The sequence below is a fragment of the Aptenodytes patagonicus genome, chromosome 3 (genome assembly GCF_965638725.1).
Source record: "Aptenodytes patagonicus chromosome 3, bAptPat1.pri.cur, whole genome shotgun sequence".
Classification (NCBI taxonomy): Eukaryota; Metazoa; Chordata; class Aves; order Sphenisciformes; family Spheniscidae; genus Aptenodytes; species Aptenodytes patagonicus.
Window position 1 is genome coordinate 49,849,604 of NC_134951.1, and position 17,338 is coordinate 49,866,941.

Genomic DNA, 17,338 nt, shown 5'->3' on the forward strand with positions numbered 1-17,338 from the left:
TCTTTCTCAGCATTGCATGTTTGTATTAATCAATGATAAAAACAAAGAAGCAGACTAACATAACCTGTAAATCGATCCTGGACAGCTGTGAAGACAGTAAGAAATAGCTTAATCATTGTCTTCAAGGAGGTCAAAAGGTTGATCTCAAAGACAAGTAAATTTATGCATGAGCTCATATTAGTCCCTTCTCCATCATTTGATACTTCAAGTAAATGGGTTGCCCTGCAATCCAGAAGTAAAGGTACTGCACTGCAGCTATGGTGTTTGGTATTGCTTAGATAAAGCCTGTTTAAAGGGGGAGAAAATAAAATTGCCATAAACCTCTTGTCAACTTCCAGTCTGAAGTAAATTCATACATATCAAAAAAGACTCAAATAAAATAAATAATTAAAAAAAAACCCCAAAGTGGAAAAATAAGCTGGTCAAAGCAAACTCTTAACACTTCTCTACTTTAGGCATTAATCATACTACACGTGAGTGAGGATCAAAACAGTTGAGGTGAACAAGGAATATTTTGGTGCAGGCAAATGGAAAAAAAACCCAACTAAGCTAGTGATTTAAAACAGATTGAAATTTTTGAAGCAAGACATAAAGGTCACAAAATCAGTTTCAGACTGCTAAGGCACAGTGGGCAAGTTTTAATGAATTCTCAGTAAAGCTTTTTAAGACAAGCACTCAAGACTGGGATATTGAGATAAACTATTTTTTTTTCTAATCAATAGGAAAAGAGCTAAGAAAAATTCTAGAGAAAGACCAAACAATTATGAAAACTTGGGTTTGAACAAAGAAACTGAGCTTCCTAAGACTGATTTTAGTAACTTTTCTACAGAAAAAAAGAAAGTTTTTCAATGATTGACTTTTACTCATATGTTGGGGGCAGCAGGGATACTGTTTTGTCTTCTCAAAATGTTAGCAATCTAACATCTGTAAACAGTAGAGAAGGTGGAACTAAAATAAGAAGGAATAGAGTCTTAAACCAAGTCATTATACCTAGCAAGCAAAACAGTGTAGTGATAGAGATAAATGGAGATAAATGTTTACTTTTTGTACTTGAAGATGTAGGCAAAATGGGTATAAAAACAAGATGTCTCTTCAGCATAGCAGAAATCCACTTCGTCTCCAAAGCATTTTGAAAATAGTATAAAGAGACTTTTCCTATAGGCTATTTTAAATGCCTTTACTAGACTTTAGAGGAGAGATCAACACAAGGAAAGGACAAGAAATTGTTCTTCTATATCCCTGGTGAAGGGTGTCTATCTAGTCTAGTATGGACCAGATAAGTGGAGAGTGAGGTGGACTGAAAACTGGTTGAACTGCCAGGCTCGAAGGGTTGTTATGAACAACTTGAAGTCCGGCTGGAGATCAGTCACCCACAGTATGCCCCCAGGGTATATACTGGGTCCCATACAGATTCATTCATGACTTGGATGGTAGGACAGAGCAGACCCTCAGCAAGTTTACAGATGATACAAAACTGGGAGGAGTAGCTGATAGACCAGATGGTTGTGCTGCCATTCAGAGAAACCTCAACAGGCTGGTGAAAAGAGCAGGCAGGAACCTCATGCAGGTCAAGAAAAGAAAATGCCCAAACCCTGCACCTGGGAAAGCATAACCCCATGTACTAGTACAGGTTGGAAGGCTGACCAGCTGGGCTGCATTAGGCAAAACATTGCCAACGTGTCAAAGAAGGTGATCTTTCCCCTCTTTTTAGCACTGGTGGGACACATCTGGAGTGCTGCATCCAGTTCTGCACTCCCCAGTACAAGAGAGACAGTGTCGTACTGGAGGAAGTCTAACGAAGGGCAGCAAAGTGCATTAAAAGATTGGAGCATCTGTCGGAGAGAGCTGGGTTGGCTTAGCCTGGAAGAAAGGTTGGGGGTGGGGGGCATTGATTAATGTTTATAAATACCTGATGGGAGGGTGTAAAGAAGATGGAGCCAGACTCTTCTTAGTGGTATCCAGTGAAAAAAGAAGAGGCAATGGGCACAAATTGAAATATGAGTAATTCCATTTAAATGTAAGAAGTAAACAGGAACTAAACTAAACTAAACAGGAACTGTCCTCCATAGTTTTAATTTACTTGCATGTTATATGTGCATTTGAATTAATGCATCTTAAATGGGCCTTGCTTGGAAGAAATCTACAAAAGAGCATTCAGGAAGGGGGCAGTGATTGCATTAACAACACACAACTAGCTGCTGCTTCTTTCCCTTACCAGCTTCAATGTCAGCAATGTTCCTTCTGGAATGGAAGATGAGACATTTCAAATTTTTAGCCCTCTTTAACTCAGGCTAGGGAGTTGTTTTAAGGGTCGGGCTTATAGGTTGCTCAAATTTTTTCTGAGCCTAATAGTGAAGGAAATACAAGTCCCATTAGGATAATAGTTAATAGCAGGCAAAATCAGAAGCCATGCTGTATGATTATGCAACCCTGAAGTATGAAGAGCAAATTAGCAAGTTACTGGGATTTTCTTTATTCTTGTGTTTTACTCAAAATGAGAAAATCAGTGGACACTAATTATACTGCAAAGAAAATGCTATGATTATGGGACTGTGGTTTGTTGTGTTTTTTTTTTTGTTTGCTGTTTCTTTAGACTTAATCATTTCAGAGTTAGCTCTTTGGATTTAAAGACAAAATACCGTCAAGGATACCATAATATCTGGTTATGATCCAGTCTTGTAGGATAAAGTTAGCTATAGAATATATTTGCTAGAAAAAAAACAATCCTAGAATTACAGCAAATACTGCCATGATCTGAATGGACAGTGTGTGCTACTTGACAGATGCTATCACATCTGTCATGATGAACATGAATATACTCTTCCCAGAGATCTTCAGTAAATTGGCACCTTCCTGGAAAGTTCGGTGCCACTTTGTCAGATAAACATAAACCAGAATCAAATTATAAGAATATAAATGCAAATTAGTAAGATTTTAGTACTTGTCCCTATTTGAGAAATGACACTGAAGGCATAGTGTTGATGCACACTACTAAAGTTAACTATTGCTAAGATGAAACAATAATAGTTGACAAGGGTCTTACGACTAAAGTTAAAAGATGTTTATGAAGCTATGCACCTTAAAGCAGGTTATTTTTCTTTATTATTTTTTTTTGCTGACAGATAATGTTTATCACCTATCTGTAGCTGATTATTGTGAAGTGAACTAGGTGCATCAGTCCAACTGCTGACCCAGGTCCTCATTAGAAAAACCTATTATGTTAATTGGCACCATTTTAAGCAACCTCAACAGATGATCAAAATTCAAAGTAGAAATGAAACTTATCCTTTACTTCCCAAAAAAATTTCATCCACTTTATCATCTTGGAAGCTGCTTATACTGTCACTGCTTTTGCTGCTTTTCTTCCTGGAATATGCAGAGAAATCAGTTTTGCAGTGTTGCTACAACACATTTCCTAACACAATGGCTTTCAAACTCATAAGTGTTCTCTACAATCCTATCTGTGAGTAGCGAAGGGTCACCTGAAACAATATAATCACAGTAAGGCATTGACAGTGGCATCAGTTACATGTGCCAAAATACAATCACAAGCACTATCAGTGCAGCTGTTTATTTTTGTCAGACTAGATGGAAATTAGAGAAATATAAGTGGTATGGTATAAAATGTAGAATAAATTCTATTATTTTTCTGTGCCTTCACTTTATTTTTGTTGCCATTGTTTTCAGTCCTATGTGACATATGAACAGCAGGACATGAAGTCAGTCACAGGTAATGACATTAACTTCTACTATAGTAATTTATCACACATTTAGTTATTATTCATTGAAGGTTTCTAAAATAGTTGTTCATAGATTAGTTTCCACAAAAGCCCCTAGAATGGAATTTTCTGACTTTTCACAAATAGTTTAATTAAAACAACAAAATAGGGAATAAAGTCAAACACTATAGTCCCAGTTATCATTATTTGAAACTGCTCAGCGGAATAATTTGGTAGCATCCAGAAAAGCTTGGCTTGTTTTGGTAAGAAAGTTAGCAAAGGTATTAATATAAATTTAGCTAAATTTAACTTAACAGATGCTCAAACTTCATCAGAAATTGTGTTTCCCTTTAGCTTTTTCCTGGATGAATAACAGAATTACTTTTTGATGTCCAATTGATCAACTGACTGACAACTTGACAGGGGAAACACAGAAACTGCAATATGATGCACAGCTACACCCAGCAGTTCCATGGAGGAAATGTCTAGAATCCTTAGCAGTTCTGATAATGTCATACAATCATAAACATAATAAATTTTCTAGGAGTTATGATAACACATACCAGCCCATACAATATTTCTGTGATGGTACGTGAATTTCCATTAGAGCCTGTCAGTATATAATGTCAAATATCTATTCCTCCTTTTGACTGTATTAGCTCAGATGTCACATTCCACAGAGTAATTATTTCAAGTCATGTTTGAAGCATTTCGTTGTTGATATAAAATTCTGTGCAGCCCCAAAAATTCATAGATAATAAAGTGTAATTGCTTTTATCATGTGTAACTATAAATACACAAATGTAAATTAGTATTTTTAGTCAATAATAAAAGTCATCTACTGCTGGAATTACTAGAAATTTTTAGTTAGAAAGCTTAAAATATCATTAAGGCACCTCTGGAGCTCATCACATCTTGTTGAGCACCATAGAAAAATTTTATGCCAGCTCAGGAATTCACAGAAGAATTTTATGCCAGCTCAGGAATTCTCTATTAAAAAATCATTTTTTGCTAAATAAAAATTTTCCATGGTTGAGTTTTGATTTTTATTATTGTCTTTATTTTTCTACCAAGTGAAATCAATATGAAGTTTTGCTCTCTCCTATTTTTTCCCTGTCATTCTGTCTCCTTTGTTCCTAATAATTATTATTTAATGCTTTTTTGAGACTTGATTTCACAGTTTCTTATTCTACTTTTCATTGCAATTCAGTGTGTCTGCAATTGCTGAAATACCAAGATTTTCTGTAAGACAGAAATCAGATTTTTTTGTTTATCTATCTCAAGTATTTAGTAGGCTTTGAAGAACTTTCAACTTTTGGGGAAAGTAAGGCAAGTACTCATCACTTATATCCTTCTCTTCCTCTTCTCTAATTTGTACAATATTTGTGTAAATAATAAACATCAGAGTAGCGTACAAGCTTTGTAATGGAAGTTTGACCTGTAGAAATTTGATCTGTGTATTACTGAGAGGCTTAAATGATCTCTGAGTTCACTGTGTTTAGTTTATCACTGAAGTTTCACATTATCTCTCAAGTGGGATATGTACCTGCCATATTTGCTCATGTAGCAAAAAAAAAAAAAAAAAAAAAAAAAGGTAAGGATTGAGGGAAGGTCACATCAGCCTGGATTCTTATTTCCTCGTTCTGGCTGATATGTTAGTATCCTTTTAACTTTGATTTCTGTCATTGAAGATGACGTTTAATCAGTCTACACTCGGACTTATGTTTGCATCATAGGTGCACAGAGAAAATGCTGAAAATGGGAAGAAAGAAGAGGTTACAGTATTTTTTACCTTGATCTTTCCAAGAACTCAGGGCAACTAACAGGAATAGAACATCCATAATTTTCAAGCTGCAATGCTCAGGCGTTGCACTATGTGACAGACACTTCCCAGTGCAGACCTAATAGACCACTGTTGTCACAGAAAAAAATATCTGTTCCTACAGCCAATGTCAAATGTGCTCAAATTAAAATTACTTTTACAATTTAAAGTTCAATCTAACTTATTCCTAAAGAAGATACAGTAGCCAAGGTTCTACTGAAACTGCAAACTGTATGTTTTTGTAGGTATATTTTGAACAGCCCAAGTTTCTGTGGTTGATATAGGGTAGTGGAAATATAGTGCATGAATTTTTCATTGATTTTGCTTTTCCTTTTCCTCTGCAAAAACATAAAATATTGGAATTTTGGATTCAGTAGTTTCAGAAGACCACACACAATAATCCTACTCAAAATACTTTTTTTTTTTTTCCCAAGAATGGTTCTGCACAGTTCAGTTATCTGTTAAGACCTATGTAATAAGCAATAACAAAATACGTAGTTGGCACAGAATTAGCCTAAGAAATCTTAGAATTGTCTTTGGCTAAGTTTTGGTGTATTATTTGACAGAAAACACTAACATGACTGATTTAAGTCACTGAATGGTCAAACTGAAAAACTGGTGATGAACTTTCCCTTCCTTTTTCTTTCCTTGGAAATTCCCAGTTACTTTATTCCCACTAATTCTGAGCACTCCCTCTGAAAAAAACTGGAATACACCAGTTAATAATGCTGGAAAGAGAATCCTTTCCCCTCTGTTCTGTCATACACTTGCTGTTCTGGCTGTTCCAAATCATAAATAAAGCAGAGCCTTTGTAGAACTCCCTTAGTCTTCAGAAGCTATACTATTTCTTTTTCTCTGTTAAACTACATTACCAGCTGTGTTTACACTACCTATACTCACCTATTACAGATGTCCTAATTGCAGTATGCAAATAAACACATGAATTGTATCTTACTCTGACTTTTGACATGCTATACAATTTTGTCAGTATTGCAATTTTATGAAAAGTTGGGTAGGGACTCTGTGTATCAGTGCTAAAAAAATACTCAGAACTACATCTTGTAACTCTGCTATTGCTTCTATTTTCTGTACAGATCACTAATCGAACACACGTAAATTCATCTACGCATGTATTCTTCAGCAACCAGTTTGGCTGAAAATTTCCTGTGTCTTTTACTGTAGCATTTCATCCCAGATCTTTTAATTTTTTTTTAAACGTCTCCATTGTTGGATGAAAGCAGTTCCTCGCTTATCTTCTCAAGTATGTTGTCTAGGTGTTTCAAGATAAAACTGCCAGAATTATTCCAAGACCTGACAGATTTGCTAACAAACAAATAGTTCTTCTGATCAGTATCCTACTACTCCTCTATACCTTTGATATGAATCACATATGGCATCAATCCTGTTTGCCTGAATTAACTTCAATTTTCTAGTGACCAAGGTCAGACGAGTACAGAGAAAGACTCAGCTGTTCTTAGCTAGCACATATGGTCCAATGTTGTTGCTAATTTACTTACTATAATAAAAAAGTACCGAATGCTAAATTCAAATCCCACTGCAGAATACCTCAGTGGTGGCTTATGTTAATCTATAGCTGGCAATTATTTTACATGAGCTATTTTGTAAAGAAATACTTGAAATTATTGGCTATTTTAGATGTTCAGAGTTTTGTTAGGTCTGGCAACAGAAGCGATGGGGGAATTTATTGGGGGAAAAAACCACTAATCTGTCTGTGCCACTAGACTGATTTTGATGACTATCATTACAGGCAATAACCAATGCTAATGCTGCTGCTTGACAGGTGCCAAAACCAAACAAACAAAAAAGTGACAATGGAACTTCCATTAAGTTTTTGAAATCTGTGAAGATAATGAAACAATATTTATTCCTAACTGTTTTGGGCAACAAATTAGCAAATAATAGTTAGTGGGCTTTCTATCCCTTCTCCTCATTCAAAGAGATCTTGAATGCTATGAGTTTTATTTCTAATGCTGCCTGATGAGTTTCTTTCAAATCACAACAACAGAGTGTTTTGGACATAGCACATATTAATTTGTTTTGAACATTGCACAAACATCTTCCATGCCAGTGTAGATGCTGTGAGAATACAATTGTTAAAATCATGGCATTGTGACAAATTTTTACTCTATTAGAGGTAAAAATTTAAAGTAGTTTTTGTGAACTTCATTCTCAGTTCAACGATGAAACTATGCACTCACTGCTTTTGGAAAAGGAGATTGCTTCCAGACACAGTGCAAACGAAGTGTGGAGTTTTGTACTGCAGTTTGTATCTGAGAACAGGCAGAGTGTGCAGAAGTGGATTTATCTTTACAGAACATGCAGAATATAGGATCTGCTTTAAAACCAGCTTAAATTTGCTTAATGTCTTATTCATACCTATAAAGGAAGAACCCTACAGAAGTGTGAGAAATAATACACTTGTCATCTTCCACAGTATTTTACAAAAAGAACTGTTGTGACATTAGTTATAATTCATTAGAGGACTATAAATCATTCTGGTATAAAAGACAAGGAATTTTTCTGAAATCCATTAGTGATTTTGGAGCTATAAAATCCTTACTTATTTCCAGGTCAAAGCTGATAGTGAAAACTTATTTCAATAGCATTAGGGTTTGTTTTTTTTTAACCATGAATTATTTTAAATATTTAATGTTTGTTCAAAATCTTTGGTTTTTAAAACAAAAAGTCAGCACAATTGGGGTAAGAATAAAAATGTCTTTCTCTGAGCACTGCATTTTTCATTCCTTGTAGCTCTATTCTTGGCAGAAACACCTTTCCTACCTTTTTTCATTTGTGCTCTATGGACCATGAAAACTGACGTTATGGAGGAGAGAATGCTGTATGCACTGGTTTTATTGTTTTTGTGCTGACACAACAAAATCTAAATCGGCTGGTTCACTTAAGGATTTTCAGGCCTCAGCAGTTCTGAAAAAATAGGGGAAAAAAGAAAAAAGGAAAAAAAAAGGAAGAAAAGAAATGCCCTGAGGTCAGAGTCAATGAGACCAGTCTGATAAAAAGGAGAGTGTCTTTTTCACTTTTCTTTGATGATTGAGAAAAAGCCAGTCTCATTGTTCTAGGAGACAATAAAGAAAATACAGTACTACAAAGGTCATTTTTATAACTAGTTGCTAATCTGGTAAGAAAATCAGATGGTACTCAGAAGTTCACTTGAATTAACACAGTCTGTCTGTTGGGTGATAGAAGACAGCTAAGCTGATTTAAGTCTGGTCTGCTGTCCAGCACAGGTGGAGGAACGTATAATATTTTCAGTATACTTAAGATGGTAGTGATTAGCACAGTGCTCTGTAAAAGCTATGCCTTAGCCTGTAGCAATGATTCAAAACTGTGCACTACACGTATGTGAATGCAGAGTTTGGAATGTCTATGGTGTCATATTATATTACGGAGGCACCAGGTGCAGATATGCAATTAAGACCTAGTTGCGTTTTACACATAATGTGCTCAGCTATGTCAAAATCGGTAAATATACTACTTCTGCTGCCTCAAAAAACAGCACTTACTTTTGGAGTGTGGAATTAGCTAAGGCTTACTGGAAACTAGAAATTAGTTCAGTCATTAAAACAAATTTAAACGGATTATTTAAAACAAAATGTCTGGAAACAGGACATGTAGCGATACTGCGTAAAGCTAAAGAATTAATAAGATCTCATATCTTCCATTCTGATTCCTGCAGCTGATTCTGATATTTATCATTATTTGCATATATTGCTGTTTAGCTCAGGAGTCCCAGTAATGGATCAGGACTCCATCATTGTCCACTTCAGAAACATTGAGCAGTTTGGAGAAAACAGTACCTATTCCAAAGAATTCAGATTCATATTAAGAAGTGGGAGAGGTGGATCAGTGTAGACAGACATAAATTACAGAAACAAGAAGTACAAAAAATGCACAATGGAACAAACACATCATCAGTCATTGATAGATATTTGAACAGTAGCAATCAGCTTTTACAAATTTTCATTTGGTGACAGTTCAGGAAAGGGATCAGGCTATTTATGTTTATTTACAATTTATTTTAATTTATGCAAGTGTTTGAATTCTTTCAGATAGCCTTATCTTTGAATTTCCCTGTATTTATAATGCTTGAAGACAATTGCAGAATTCTTAAAACATTCTTTACCTTAGGCTGTTGGTTTGTTCTCTCAGCTTTATGCTTGTCATACTATGATTTGAAATGTATTCAATTAATTAACTTTGTTTATCTCTCTATTAATGGTACTAATCCTCTGTGGCCTAAAATACTGAAGACATATCCCAAATGTTTTAGAACAGCTATGAGCCATAAGATGATTGTCTATAATGTTTTTTTCACCTAAATTTGACATCTAGCCTTTTTATGTTTAGAAAAAAATCTTGAGATACATTAGTGCTTTTGCCATTATTAAGAACATCAGAAATGCATTTTCTAGTTTATTTCACAGCTATGTAGATTTAGGGCATGTGTCAAAACAAAATGTCAAACTTATGAAAATGAATAAGGAATGAATAAAATGAACATATTATATGGACAGTTCGGCTTGGATTTCCATGCTGGTATTCAGGATTTCCAAGGGGTCATATATGAATCAATTGGGATGAGTCTACTTGAGTTTCAAAGGACTGAAGGGTGAAAAAGACAGCAAAACACATGTTTCCCAGGCTAATAACGGGCTTGTCTTTGGCTTGATATATAAACTACATATGTTCACAATATTTTTTGGGTTTCTTTTGTTTGTTTGTTTGTATTTTCCCAAACAGAAAATGATATGTTTTATTTTGTTTTCTTGAAATTGCTCGATGTCAAAATTTGAAGAGTCTCCAGAAACACTTACTACTGTATGTAACTTCATACTGATAAAGAATCATAGAAATCAATGAAAACTCAAAGTTGGAAGGGACCTCTAGAGTTCCCTTCCTCTTGTTGGAGATCTGCTTTCCTAATTGAAAGCAAGGCCTTAGATGAGCTTATTCAGGCCAGTGTTAAGCTGTCTCTAATATTTCCAGTGAGCTGATTCCACTGCTTGTCTGGGCTACCTGTTCCAACGCTTAGTTGTTCTCATGGTGAAGAATTTTTTTCTTATATACACACAGAATTTCCCTTCAGCAGCTTGGGCCATTGCCTCTTATCCTGTCACCATGCAGCCTAATGAAGAGAGTATCTTCAACTTCTCTCTAACCTTCTCTTTAGGTAATGGAAGAATGTGACTAGATTCTGTGTAAGCCTTCCATTCTCTAGGTTGAACAACTCCATTTCTATCAATCTTTCTTTGTAAGTTAAGATCTCCAACCCTCTGATCACCTTGGTGGACACTCTCCAGTTCTAACATCTCTCTTGAACTTGGAGGACCAAAACTGGACACAGCATTCCTGATGTGGCGTAACAAGTGCCAAGTATTGTGGATTAATCACATCCCTTGTTCTGTTGGCTATAGTCTTGCTGATACAGCCTGCAGTTTGCTTTCCTGCTGCAATGATGGGCTGCTTACTTATGTTCAGCTTGCTGTCCTCTTGGATCCATAAGTCCTTTTCAGCCAAGATACACTCTTGCCACCCAGTTCCCAGCCAGTAGATGCTTGGGATTATTTTCTCCCAGGACAGACTTTGCATTTGTCTTTGTTAAGCCTCATGCAATTCCTGTTAAACTAATTTTCCAGCCTCTTGAGGTCTCTCTGCATGGTAGCTCCTTCTTCCAGTGTATCTACCTCTCCTCCCTGTTTGGTGTCTTCCACAAACTTGGTGAGGGTGCTTTCAATACCATTTTCCAAACTGTTTATAAAGATATTAAATAGTATCAGGTCCAGGACTGACCCCTGAGGCACTCCACTCATGACAAGATGCCAATCTGGCCTTGAGCTGTTAACTACCACCTTTCAAGATCAACATCTCAGCCAGTTCTCCACCTGTAGGTGCTCCAGCTGCCCAGTCCATATCCTACCAGCTTGTCATCAAGGATGTTGTAAGAGACCTTGTTGGGCACCTTGCTAAGGCTCATGTAGATGGGTCTTTATGAATGTACTTTTCATATGTCATTCTTTTTGTCAGTGCAAACACATAAGTGATGAGCTTGGTGAAGTAATTCAGAAGTGACATTTCATAGTCTGTGTATTACAGAAGGTCAGAATAAATGTGCATAATTGTTCCTTTGGCCTTAAAAAAATCCATGAACCAAGCAACTTTAAGAAAAGTGACCTGTGTCCACTAAGAATGCAGTGCTCAGGAAAACAAAAGTCACATAGCTGTCATAGTCAGTGTCATAAATGGAAAATAGTGTAGTAGGATTGGGAGTCTGTGGGCCTTTTTTTGACATAAAGATTGTCCTGGTTTAATTCTTATCTGGTGGAGAGTGCTTTTATAAAATATATAAGAACTGGGCTTCTGACTTTTTTTAACCTTTTTTTTCCTCAAAATTTAATTACCTTTAATCTTTCCTTTGTTACCACAGCCTCTTTTGAGTTTAAATATTGCATGGGTGAAAGCAAAGCTGAAGCATTGTCTGTGACACCCAAATGCTTTTAGAAGCCAGGAAAGAATTTGGATGCTATCATTAAAATAAAAACCTCCATTAATGGATCTGTAATTTTTCCTTTGTAGAAAAATGTCAGAATTTGCCTGGCACATTTTTGTTATGCATTTATCCAATCTTGTCCTGTATCATGAGGTCTGCTTCCCTGTCCTTTGATCCTTGTTTATTCTGGCATTCATTCAACATCCTGATATTTTTCTAACCCCGTGGTCCAGAGTCTCAGTGCTCAGATATTTGTCTTTCCTAGCCAGTGCTTCAGGATAGAGCAGTAAGCAACACATTACTAATGATGATTCCTTCTGTTTCCAGCCTCACATTTGTACATAGCGTTAGACTAACTTAGAGCCTTTGCCATGCCTCCTTTTGTGATCCCTGACATGCACAGTTATCTTCCAATGATCTTTAATTTACGAACACTGAGTATGTCACTGACTATCCTCTGAATGTCATTGTGAGAGCTACCATTTTATGCACCAGGTAGGTGAGTTTCTTGATTTGCTTAACCTTTTCATTTCCATCTTTCCTGTTAGTTAGTTCTCTTTTTTTATACCAGTGAAATTCAAATGTTGCAAAGCATAGGCAGCTTTCTTACTACTCTGCATTGTCTTCAGCATTACTGAGGGAACACAAGCATGATACATCATGTCACCACAAGTTATCTTATACAGACACCATTTCTGGTTGATTTCAAGTTAGGTTAGATTTACAGACAGTGATTTCCAGTTAGATGAAACAATATGGTGAACTAACCCAGATGAAATAATACACTTCATTGATGGACTATATAAGTTGATTAACCAGATTGATTTGCACACAGTGAAAGAAGATGGAAACATAATGTAAATTGCAGCATCTGCTTCTATCAGTATGAATAACATGGTCATAACCACAAGAAGCGATATGTACATATTGGAGTGTCATTCTCTTTAGTTCAATGTCAAATGGGCTCCTGATGCTTTTGATTGTTCTGGCTTCTTGTTTTTAGTCAGGTGAGTCTGCTGAGTAGTTTGCCAAACACAGAGGAAAACCATTTGTGGTTGTATTTTCCTGAATCAAATGTTGGGTTTTTTTTTTATTTTCAGATAAAACATTCTCTGTTGTGCATAAACAAATCCCATAACCTGTACTATACACTTTTTTTGGTAAGAATTTCTAAGCGCTAGGTAGAATTTAGGGGTCAAAGTAGATGGGCTGTTTTCCTTGGCATCACTTCAGTTATGACTTTTAGCTTTCAGGGGTGGAAAAAAGCAGTGCAAAGACATTGTAGTGTTCTGCCTATATGAGAAAACTGAAAGATCACTGTGCACTTTCTATCACCCTTGTTAGCTTCACGGTGGTGAACCATGTGCACTGACGTTCTAGGTTTTGTGTTATCTTCTACAGTCTCAGTACTCATATGTAGACTTTTTAACTTTTTTTTGTTTTATTTATTCCAGTAAGTGAGCTGTCCTATGCAGGAGCTTTCTCTGATTTTGTTTGTGACCTTTGTTCCTTCCTTTTCAATAGTAGCTATGGCTTCATCCTAGGTAATTAAATCAGTCATCGTAATATGAGCACTTTGTCCTTTAGAGGATATTGTATTTTCTCACATGCTCTAATGCTTCAGTAGAGAGCAACCATTCCCCTTGCTAACATGTTTTCATCCTGGATTTTTTTTTCCCCAACAGAAATATAGAAATGCGTATATATTACAGTTCATTCTTGCTTTATTTTCTATTATAGCTCATACGGCTTTTTCTTCCCCCCCCCCCCCCCCCCCCAACATGCGTCAGCAATGTGTATCTAACAGTTTACTAAAATTGTTCTCTCTGCCAATTTTTTATATTGCTCAGACTATTTATAGCAGCTAAAACGTTTGTTTTGTGTACTGGGGTAAAGATTGTATGTCAAAAGAACTAAATACAGATTCTTGGTAAAATTTTACAAATATTGAAAAACATTCATTTTCCATCCTTTCTGTGTTATATAGTAATTTAGATTCCTACAGAGCTGATGCACATTGCTTAAAATATGTTATGCTACAGTGCAATATTAAATGCTTGCAAGAATTATTTGATTTTCAAAACAAACCCTATGAGGAGAGACTGTATCGGTTTGGTCTTCTCTATTCTATGCATTCACAGTATATTCTGAAGAAAAATTATTTCCCCTTTCATTGTTACTAAAATCTTTTGCAATCAGCCACAGACTATGTTCAGTACAGTAACAATGCGTTCCTGCAGAGTCCTAAAAGTCTTCAGTTTTATTAGCATTGACACTAGAGTTAGTTCAAATGCTTGATTTGCTAAGTCCCCAGGCAGAGTGAAATAACTCTTGGATTGTATCTCAGCAGGGGGACAAAGTCATCTTTTTTCTAAATAAATGTTCTTTTTATTCCACGTACACTGCTAATTCTCCTCTGGGGCAGAATTTATGGCTGCCAATCAGCTGAACTTCAGAAAGGTTTGTAGTGTCAATCTTTGTTTAGTATCTCCACCAGAGCTGACAGCAGTTATGTTTAAGGCTGACATTAAAAGATGAAAGACTCCTTAAAAAGTCTGATTATACTAGTTCTCATGTTGTATTTCTACATTTTATTTACTAGGCAAGATTTAACATTACTGAACATTCTCTGATACATCTTGAGTTTGAAACATTATTAAACAGATGGGGCAAATGTGATATAAAATATTCAGTACTTCTAATACCTTCAATTTATCCAGTGGTTATGATCTCTTAAGCACTGTGTTTTACAAAGATGAGGGAAGGTAATAACTTTATATCTTTTTTTAAAGAAGCTGAGGTGAAAGAAAGGAAGTGATTCCTCTATAGTTGCACAGCATCACTTTGTGCCAAACTACTGTCTCCTTTGTCCCAAACTACTGTCTCTCTCTTCCCATCACAACAGTTCTTTGCATTCTGGGAATATTAAAGCAGAAAACACATATTCATTTTTAGGACTTTTAGTGGTCAACTTCTGAATGGCAAGCTAGTATTAGTGTGACCAGAGTGTGATACTATATCTCACCTAAAATCTTTCTCCAAGTATTTTTGCAGTGTACCATGGATAAAATGTTTGCTGCCCTCTCCCTCACAACTGTTTTCTCCATATACTGCCATCTGTAAGTGCTTAGATTAATTCAGGTTGCCACACTGTGCATTAGGTTTTCAAGAATTGCTCAGGAGTAGCTGAGTGATTGAAATAAGAGTGAACATTTCAAATGTGCCAGAATCCACAGATTCTCCTATAACACTCACCAACATTGTTGATGAACTTGGCTACAGTAAAATACTTAATAGTTTTCCACTGACTTCAAATACTTGCAGACCTCATCCTACATAAAATCTATATGATTTTAACAATAAAAACCAGATAAACAACAGATATTGTGCATTTTCTTGAGAATCTGTCCGGCTGTTTTGTTTTTCATAGACAAGATGAGAGGTACAGATGAGATGAAAGGTACAGGCACCCTTAGAAGAATGCCTTGGTAAAACCTGACACGTAGTAAAATACGATAAGAGAGCAATGTGCAAGCTGAGAATTTGCTTTCACTCTTATAAACATATTATTCTTATTCATGTTACATCTAATATTTGTCTTTCAGAAATCCAAAATCTCCACTTATGACAAGATGTGGGCCTTCATGAGTAGCAGGAGGCAGTCAGTACTTGTCAAAAGTAATGAAGAAGGTATCCAGCGTGTGCTTACCTCTGATTATGCATTTTTAATGGAGTCGACAACCATTGAGTTTGTCACACAGCGGAACTGTAACCTAACACAGATTGGAGGCCTGATAGACTCAAAAGGTTACGGTGTTGGAACTCCCATGGGTAGGTGATATGTCAGCCATTTGTTCTCTGTTCATTCATCTTAGTTGCTGCAGTAGCATGGAAAAGCTCCAATACACTGTTGCTTTCTCTACATTGCTAACATTTTTTCTCATTCTCTTTTTCCCACCTGGGGAAAATATTACATATTTTGTCAACATTTATGGATTTTATTGAATTTTCTAAACAGAAAAAAATAGTTACTTTATAAAAAATTGGACATTTTCATATGATATGTTTCTCTTACATGGTGCCTTCCATATGTTCAACAACAACAACAAAAAGTACTTCTCACAGCACTTTGTTTTATAAAAAAAGTGTTTTAAAATGTTGATCTCTCTCTTTAGAGAATGAGGTGCTAGTAGTACAAGGCTTACATTAGCAAATGGGGGTAATGCTTCTATACTGCAAGGGCTAATCACTGAGATTCTTAAAAGAGGAGGAAAGATTCCATAACATGCCATGTATAATCCACAGACAAAAGAAATACTGAATTAACCTTGTGGAATATGGTTTTGCAGAGCAATTCCAATCCTGTAAAAATCTTCCAGGTCAGGTGTTGACTAGGTAGAAAACTTGGTTGCAAGATTAGAAGCCAACGACAGTCACTAGTTTGGCTGCTAGAATCCACAGGATGGGATTCAGCAAGCACTAAGGTGAGTTCCGATTGACTTCAGTGATTTTTGAAGGACATGAGCTGAGGATCTGGTTTTAGATTTCGGAATAGATGGGAGTAGAAGATGGTGTGACACAAAGGGTCTGTGCACCATGATCCCACTTAATATTGTAAGGTCATTCTGCTGACTTCTTTGCAAGGCCAATATTTATTTTAACTTTATTTTTAAGAAGAATTTATTATTTTGTGATTGATGTGAATATGTTTTATGTTTTTCTCAAATAGGTCTTTCGTTTGGTATTGATTTTATCTGTGTTAATGGTATACACTAAATCATTGTATGGGGAAAGTTGCGTCTAGTACTTTAAATCAAGCACATGGTAAGGAAGGTTAAGAAATAGACTCTACTGGAGTACCTTGCATAAAGAGGTATCTAGTATTACCAAATATAGGTTTCCCTATATATTGTAGATAATTACTGCAACTTTAATAACATCTTTATAATTTTCATGATTTCAGTAATTGACTATGAAATGGACATCTCCTGCAGAAATTATTTTTCTCTTGATTCTGTCTTTGAACAGTTAATTGTCAGGAATCTAGTTTTAATCCATATATCATTTTTTCCACCCTGTTCTACTGTGGCTTCTTATATTGCTGAATATGTTCTGTAGAGATGTAAGTGTCAGAAGGGACCGGACTTCAGACCTGCTGATCTTTTTGGCATCTCCTGTTTTCTGATATATAAACCTTTTGTTATTTTGAGGGTGAAAACCACCTTCCGTTTAGGTTTAGTATGGGGAAAATGAAATCTTAGTGATCGTTTA

The 17,338-nt window shown here is 35.9% G+C and overlaps 1 protein-coding gene across 3 annotated transcripts in view; it reads left to right on the forward strand.

Moving 5' to 3' along the window:
* GRIK2 (glutamate ionotropic receptor kainate type subunit 2) overlaps nt 1–17,338 on the forward strand; it is a 452,717-nt gene that overhangs the window by 394,044 nt on the left and 41,335 nt on the right. For all 3 annotated transcript variants that reach the window (XM_076333304.1, XM_076333303.1, XM_076333305.1), the window contains one exon: nt 15,673–15,898. In XM_076333304.1, coding sequence (XP_076189419.1) covers nt 15,673–15,898 — 226 coding nt within the window. The remainder of the gene's footprint in view (nt 1–15,672; nt 15,899–17,338) is intronic.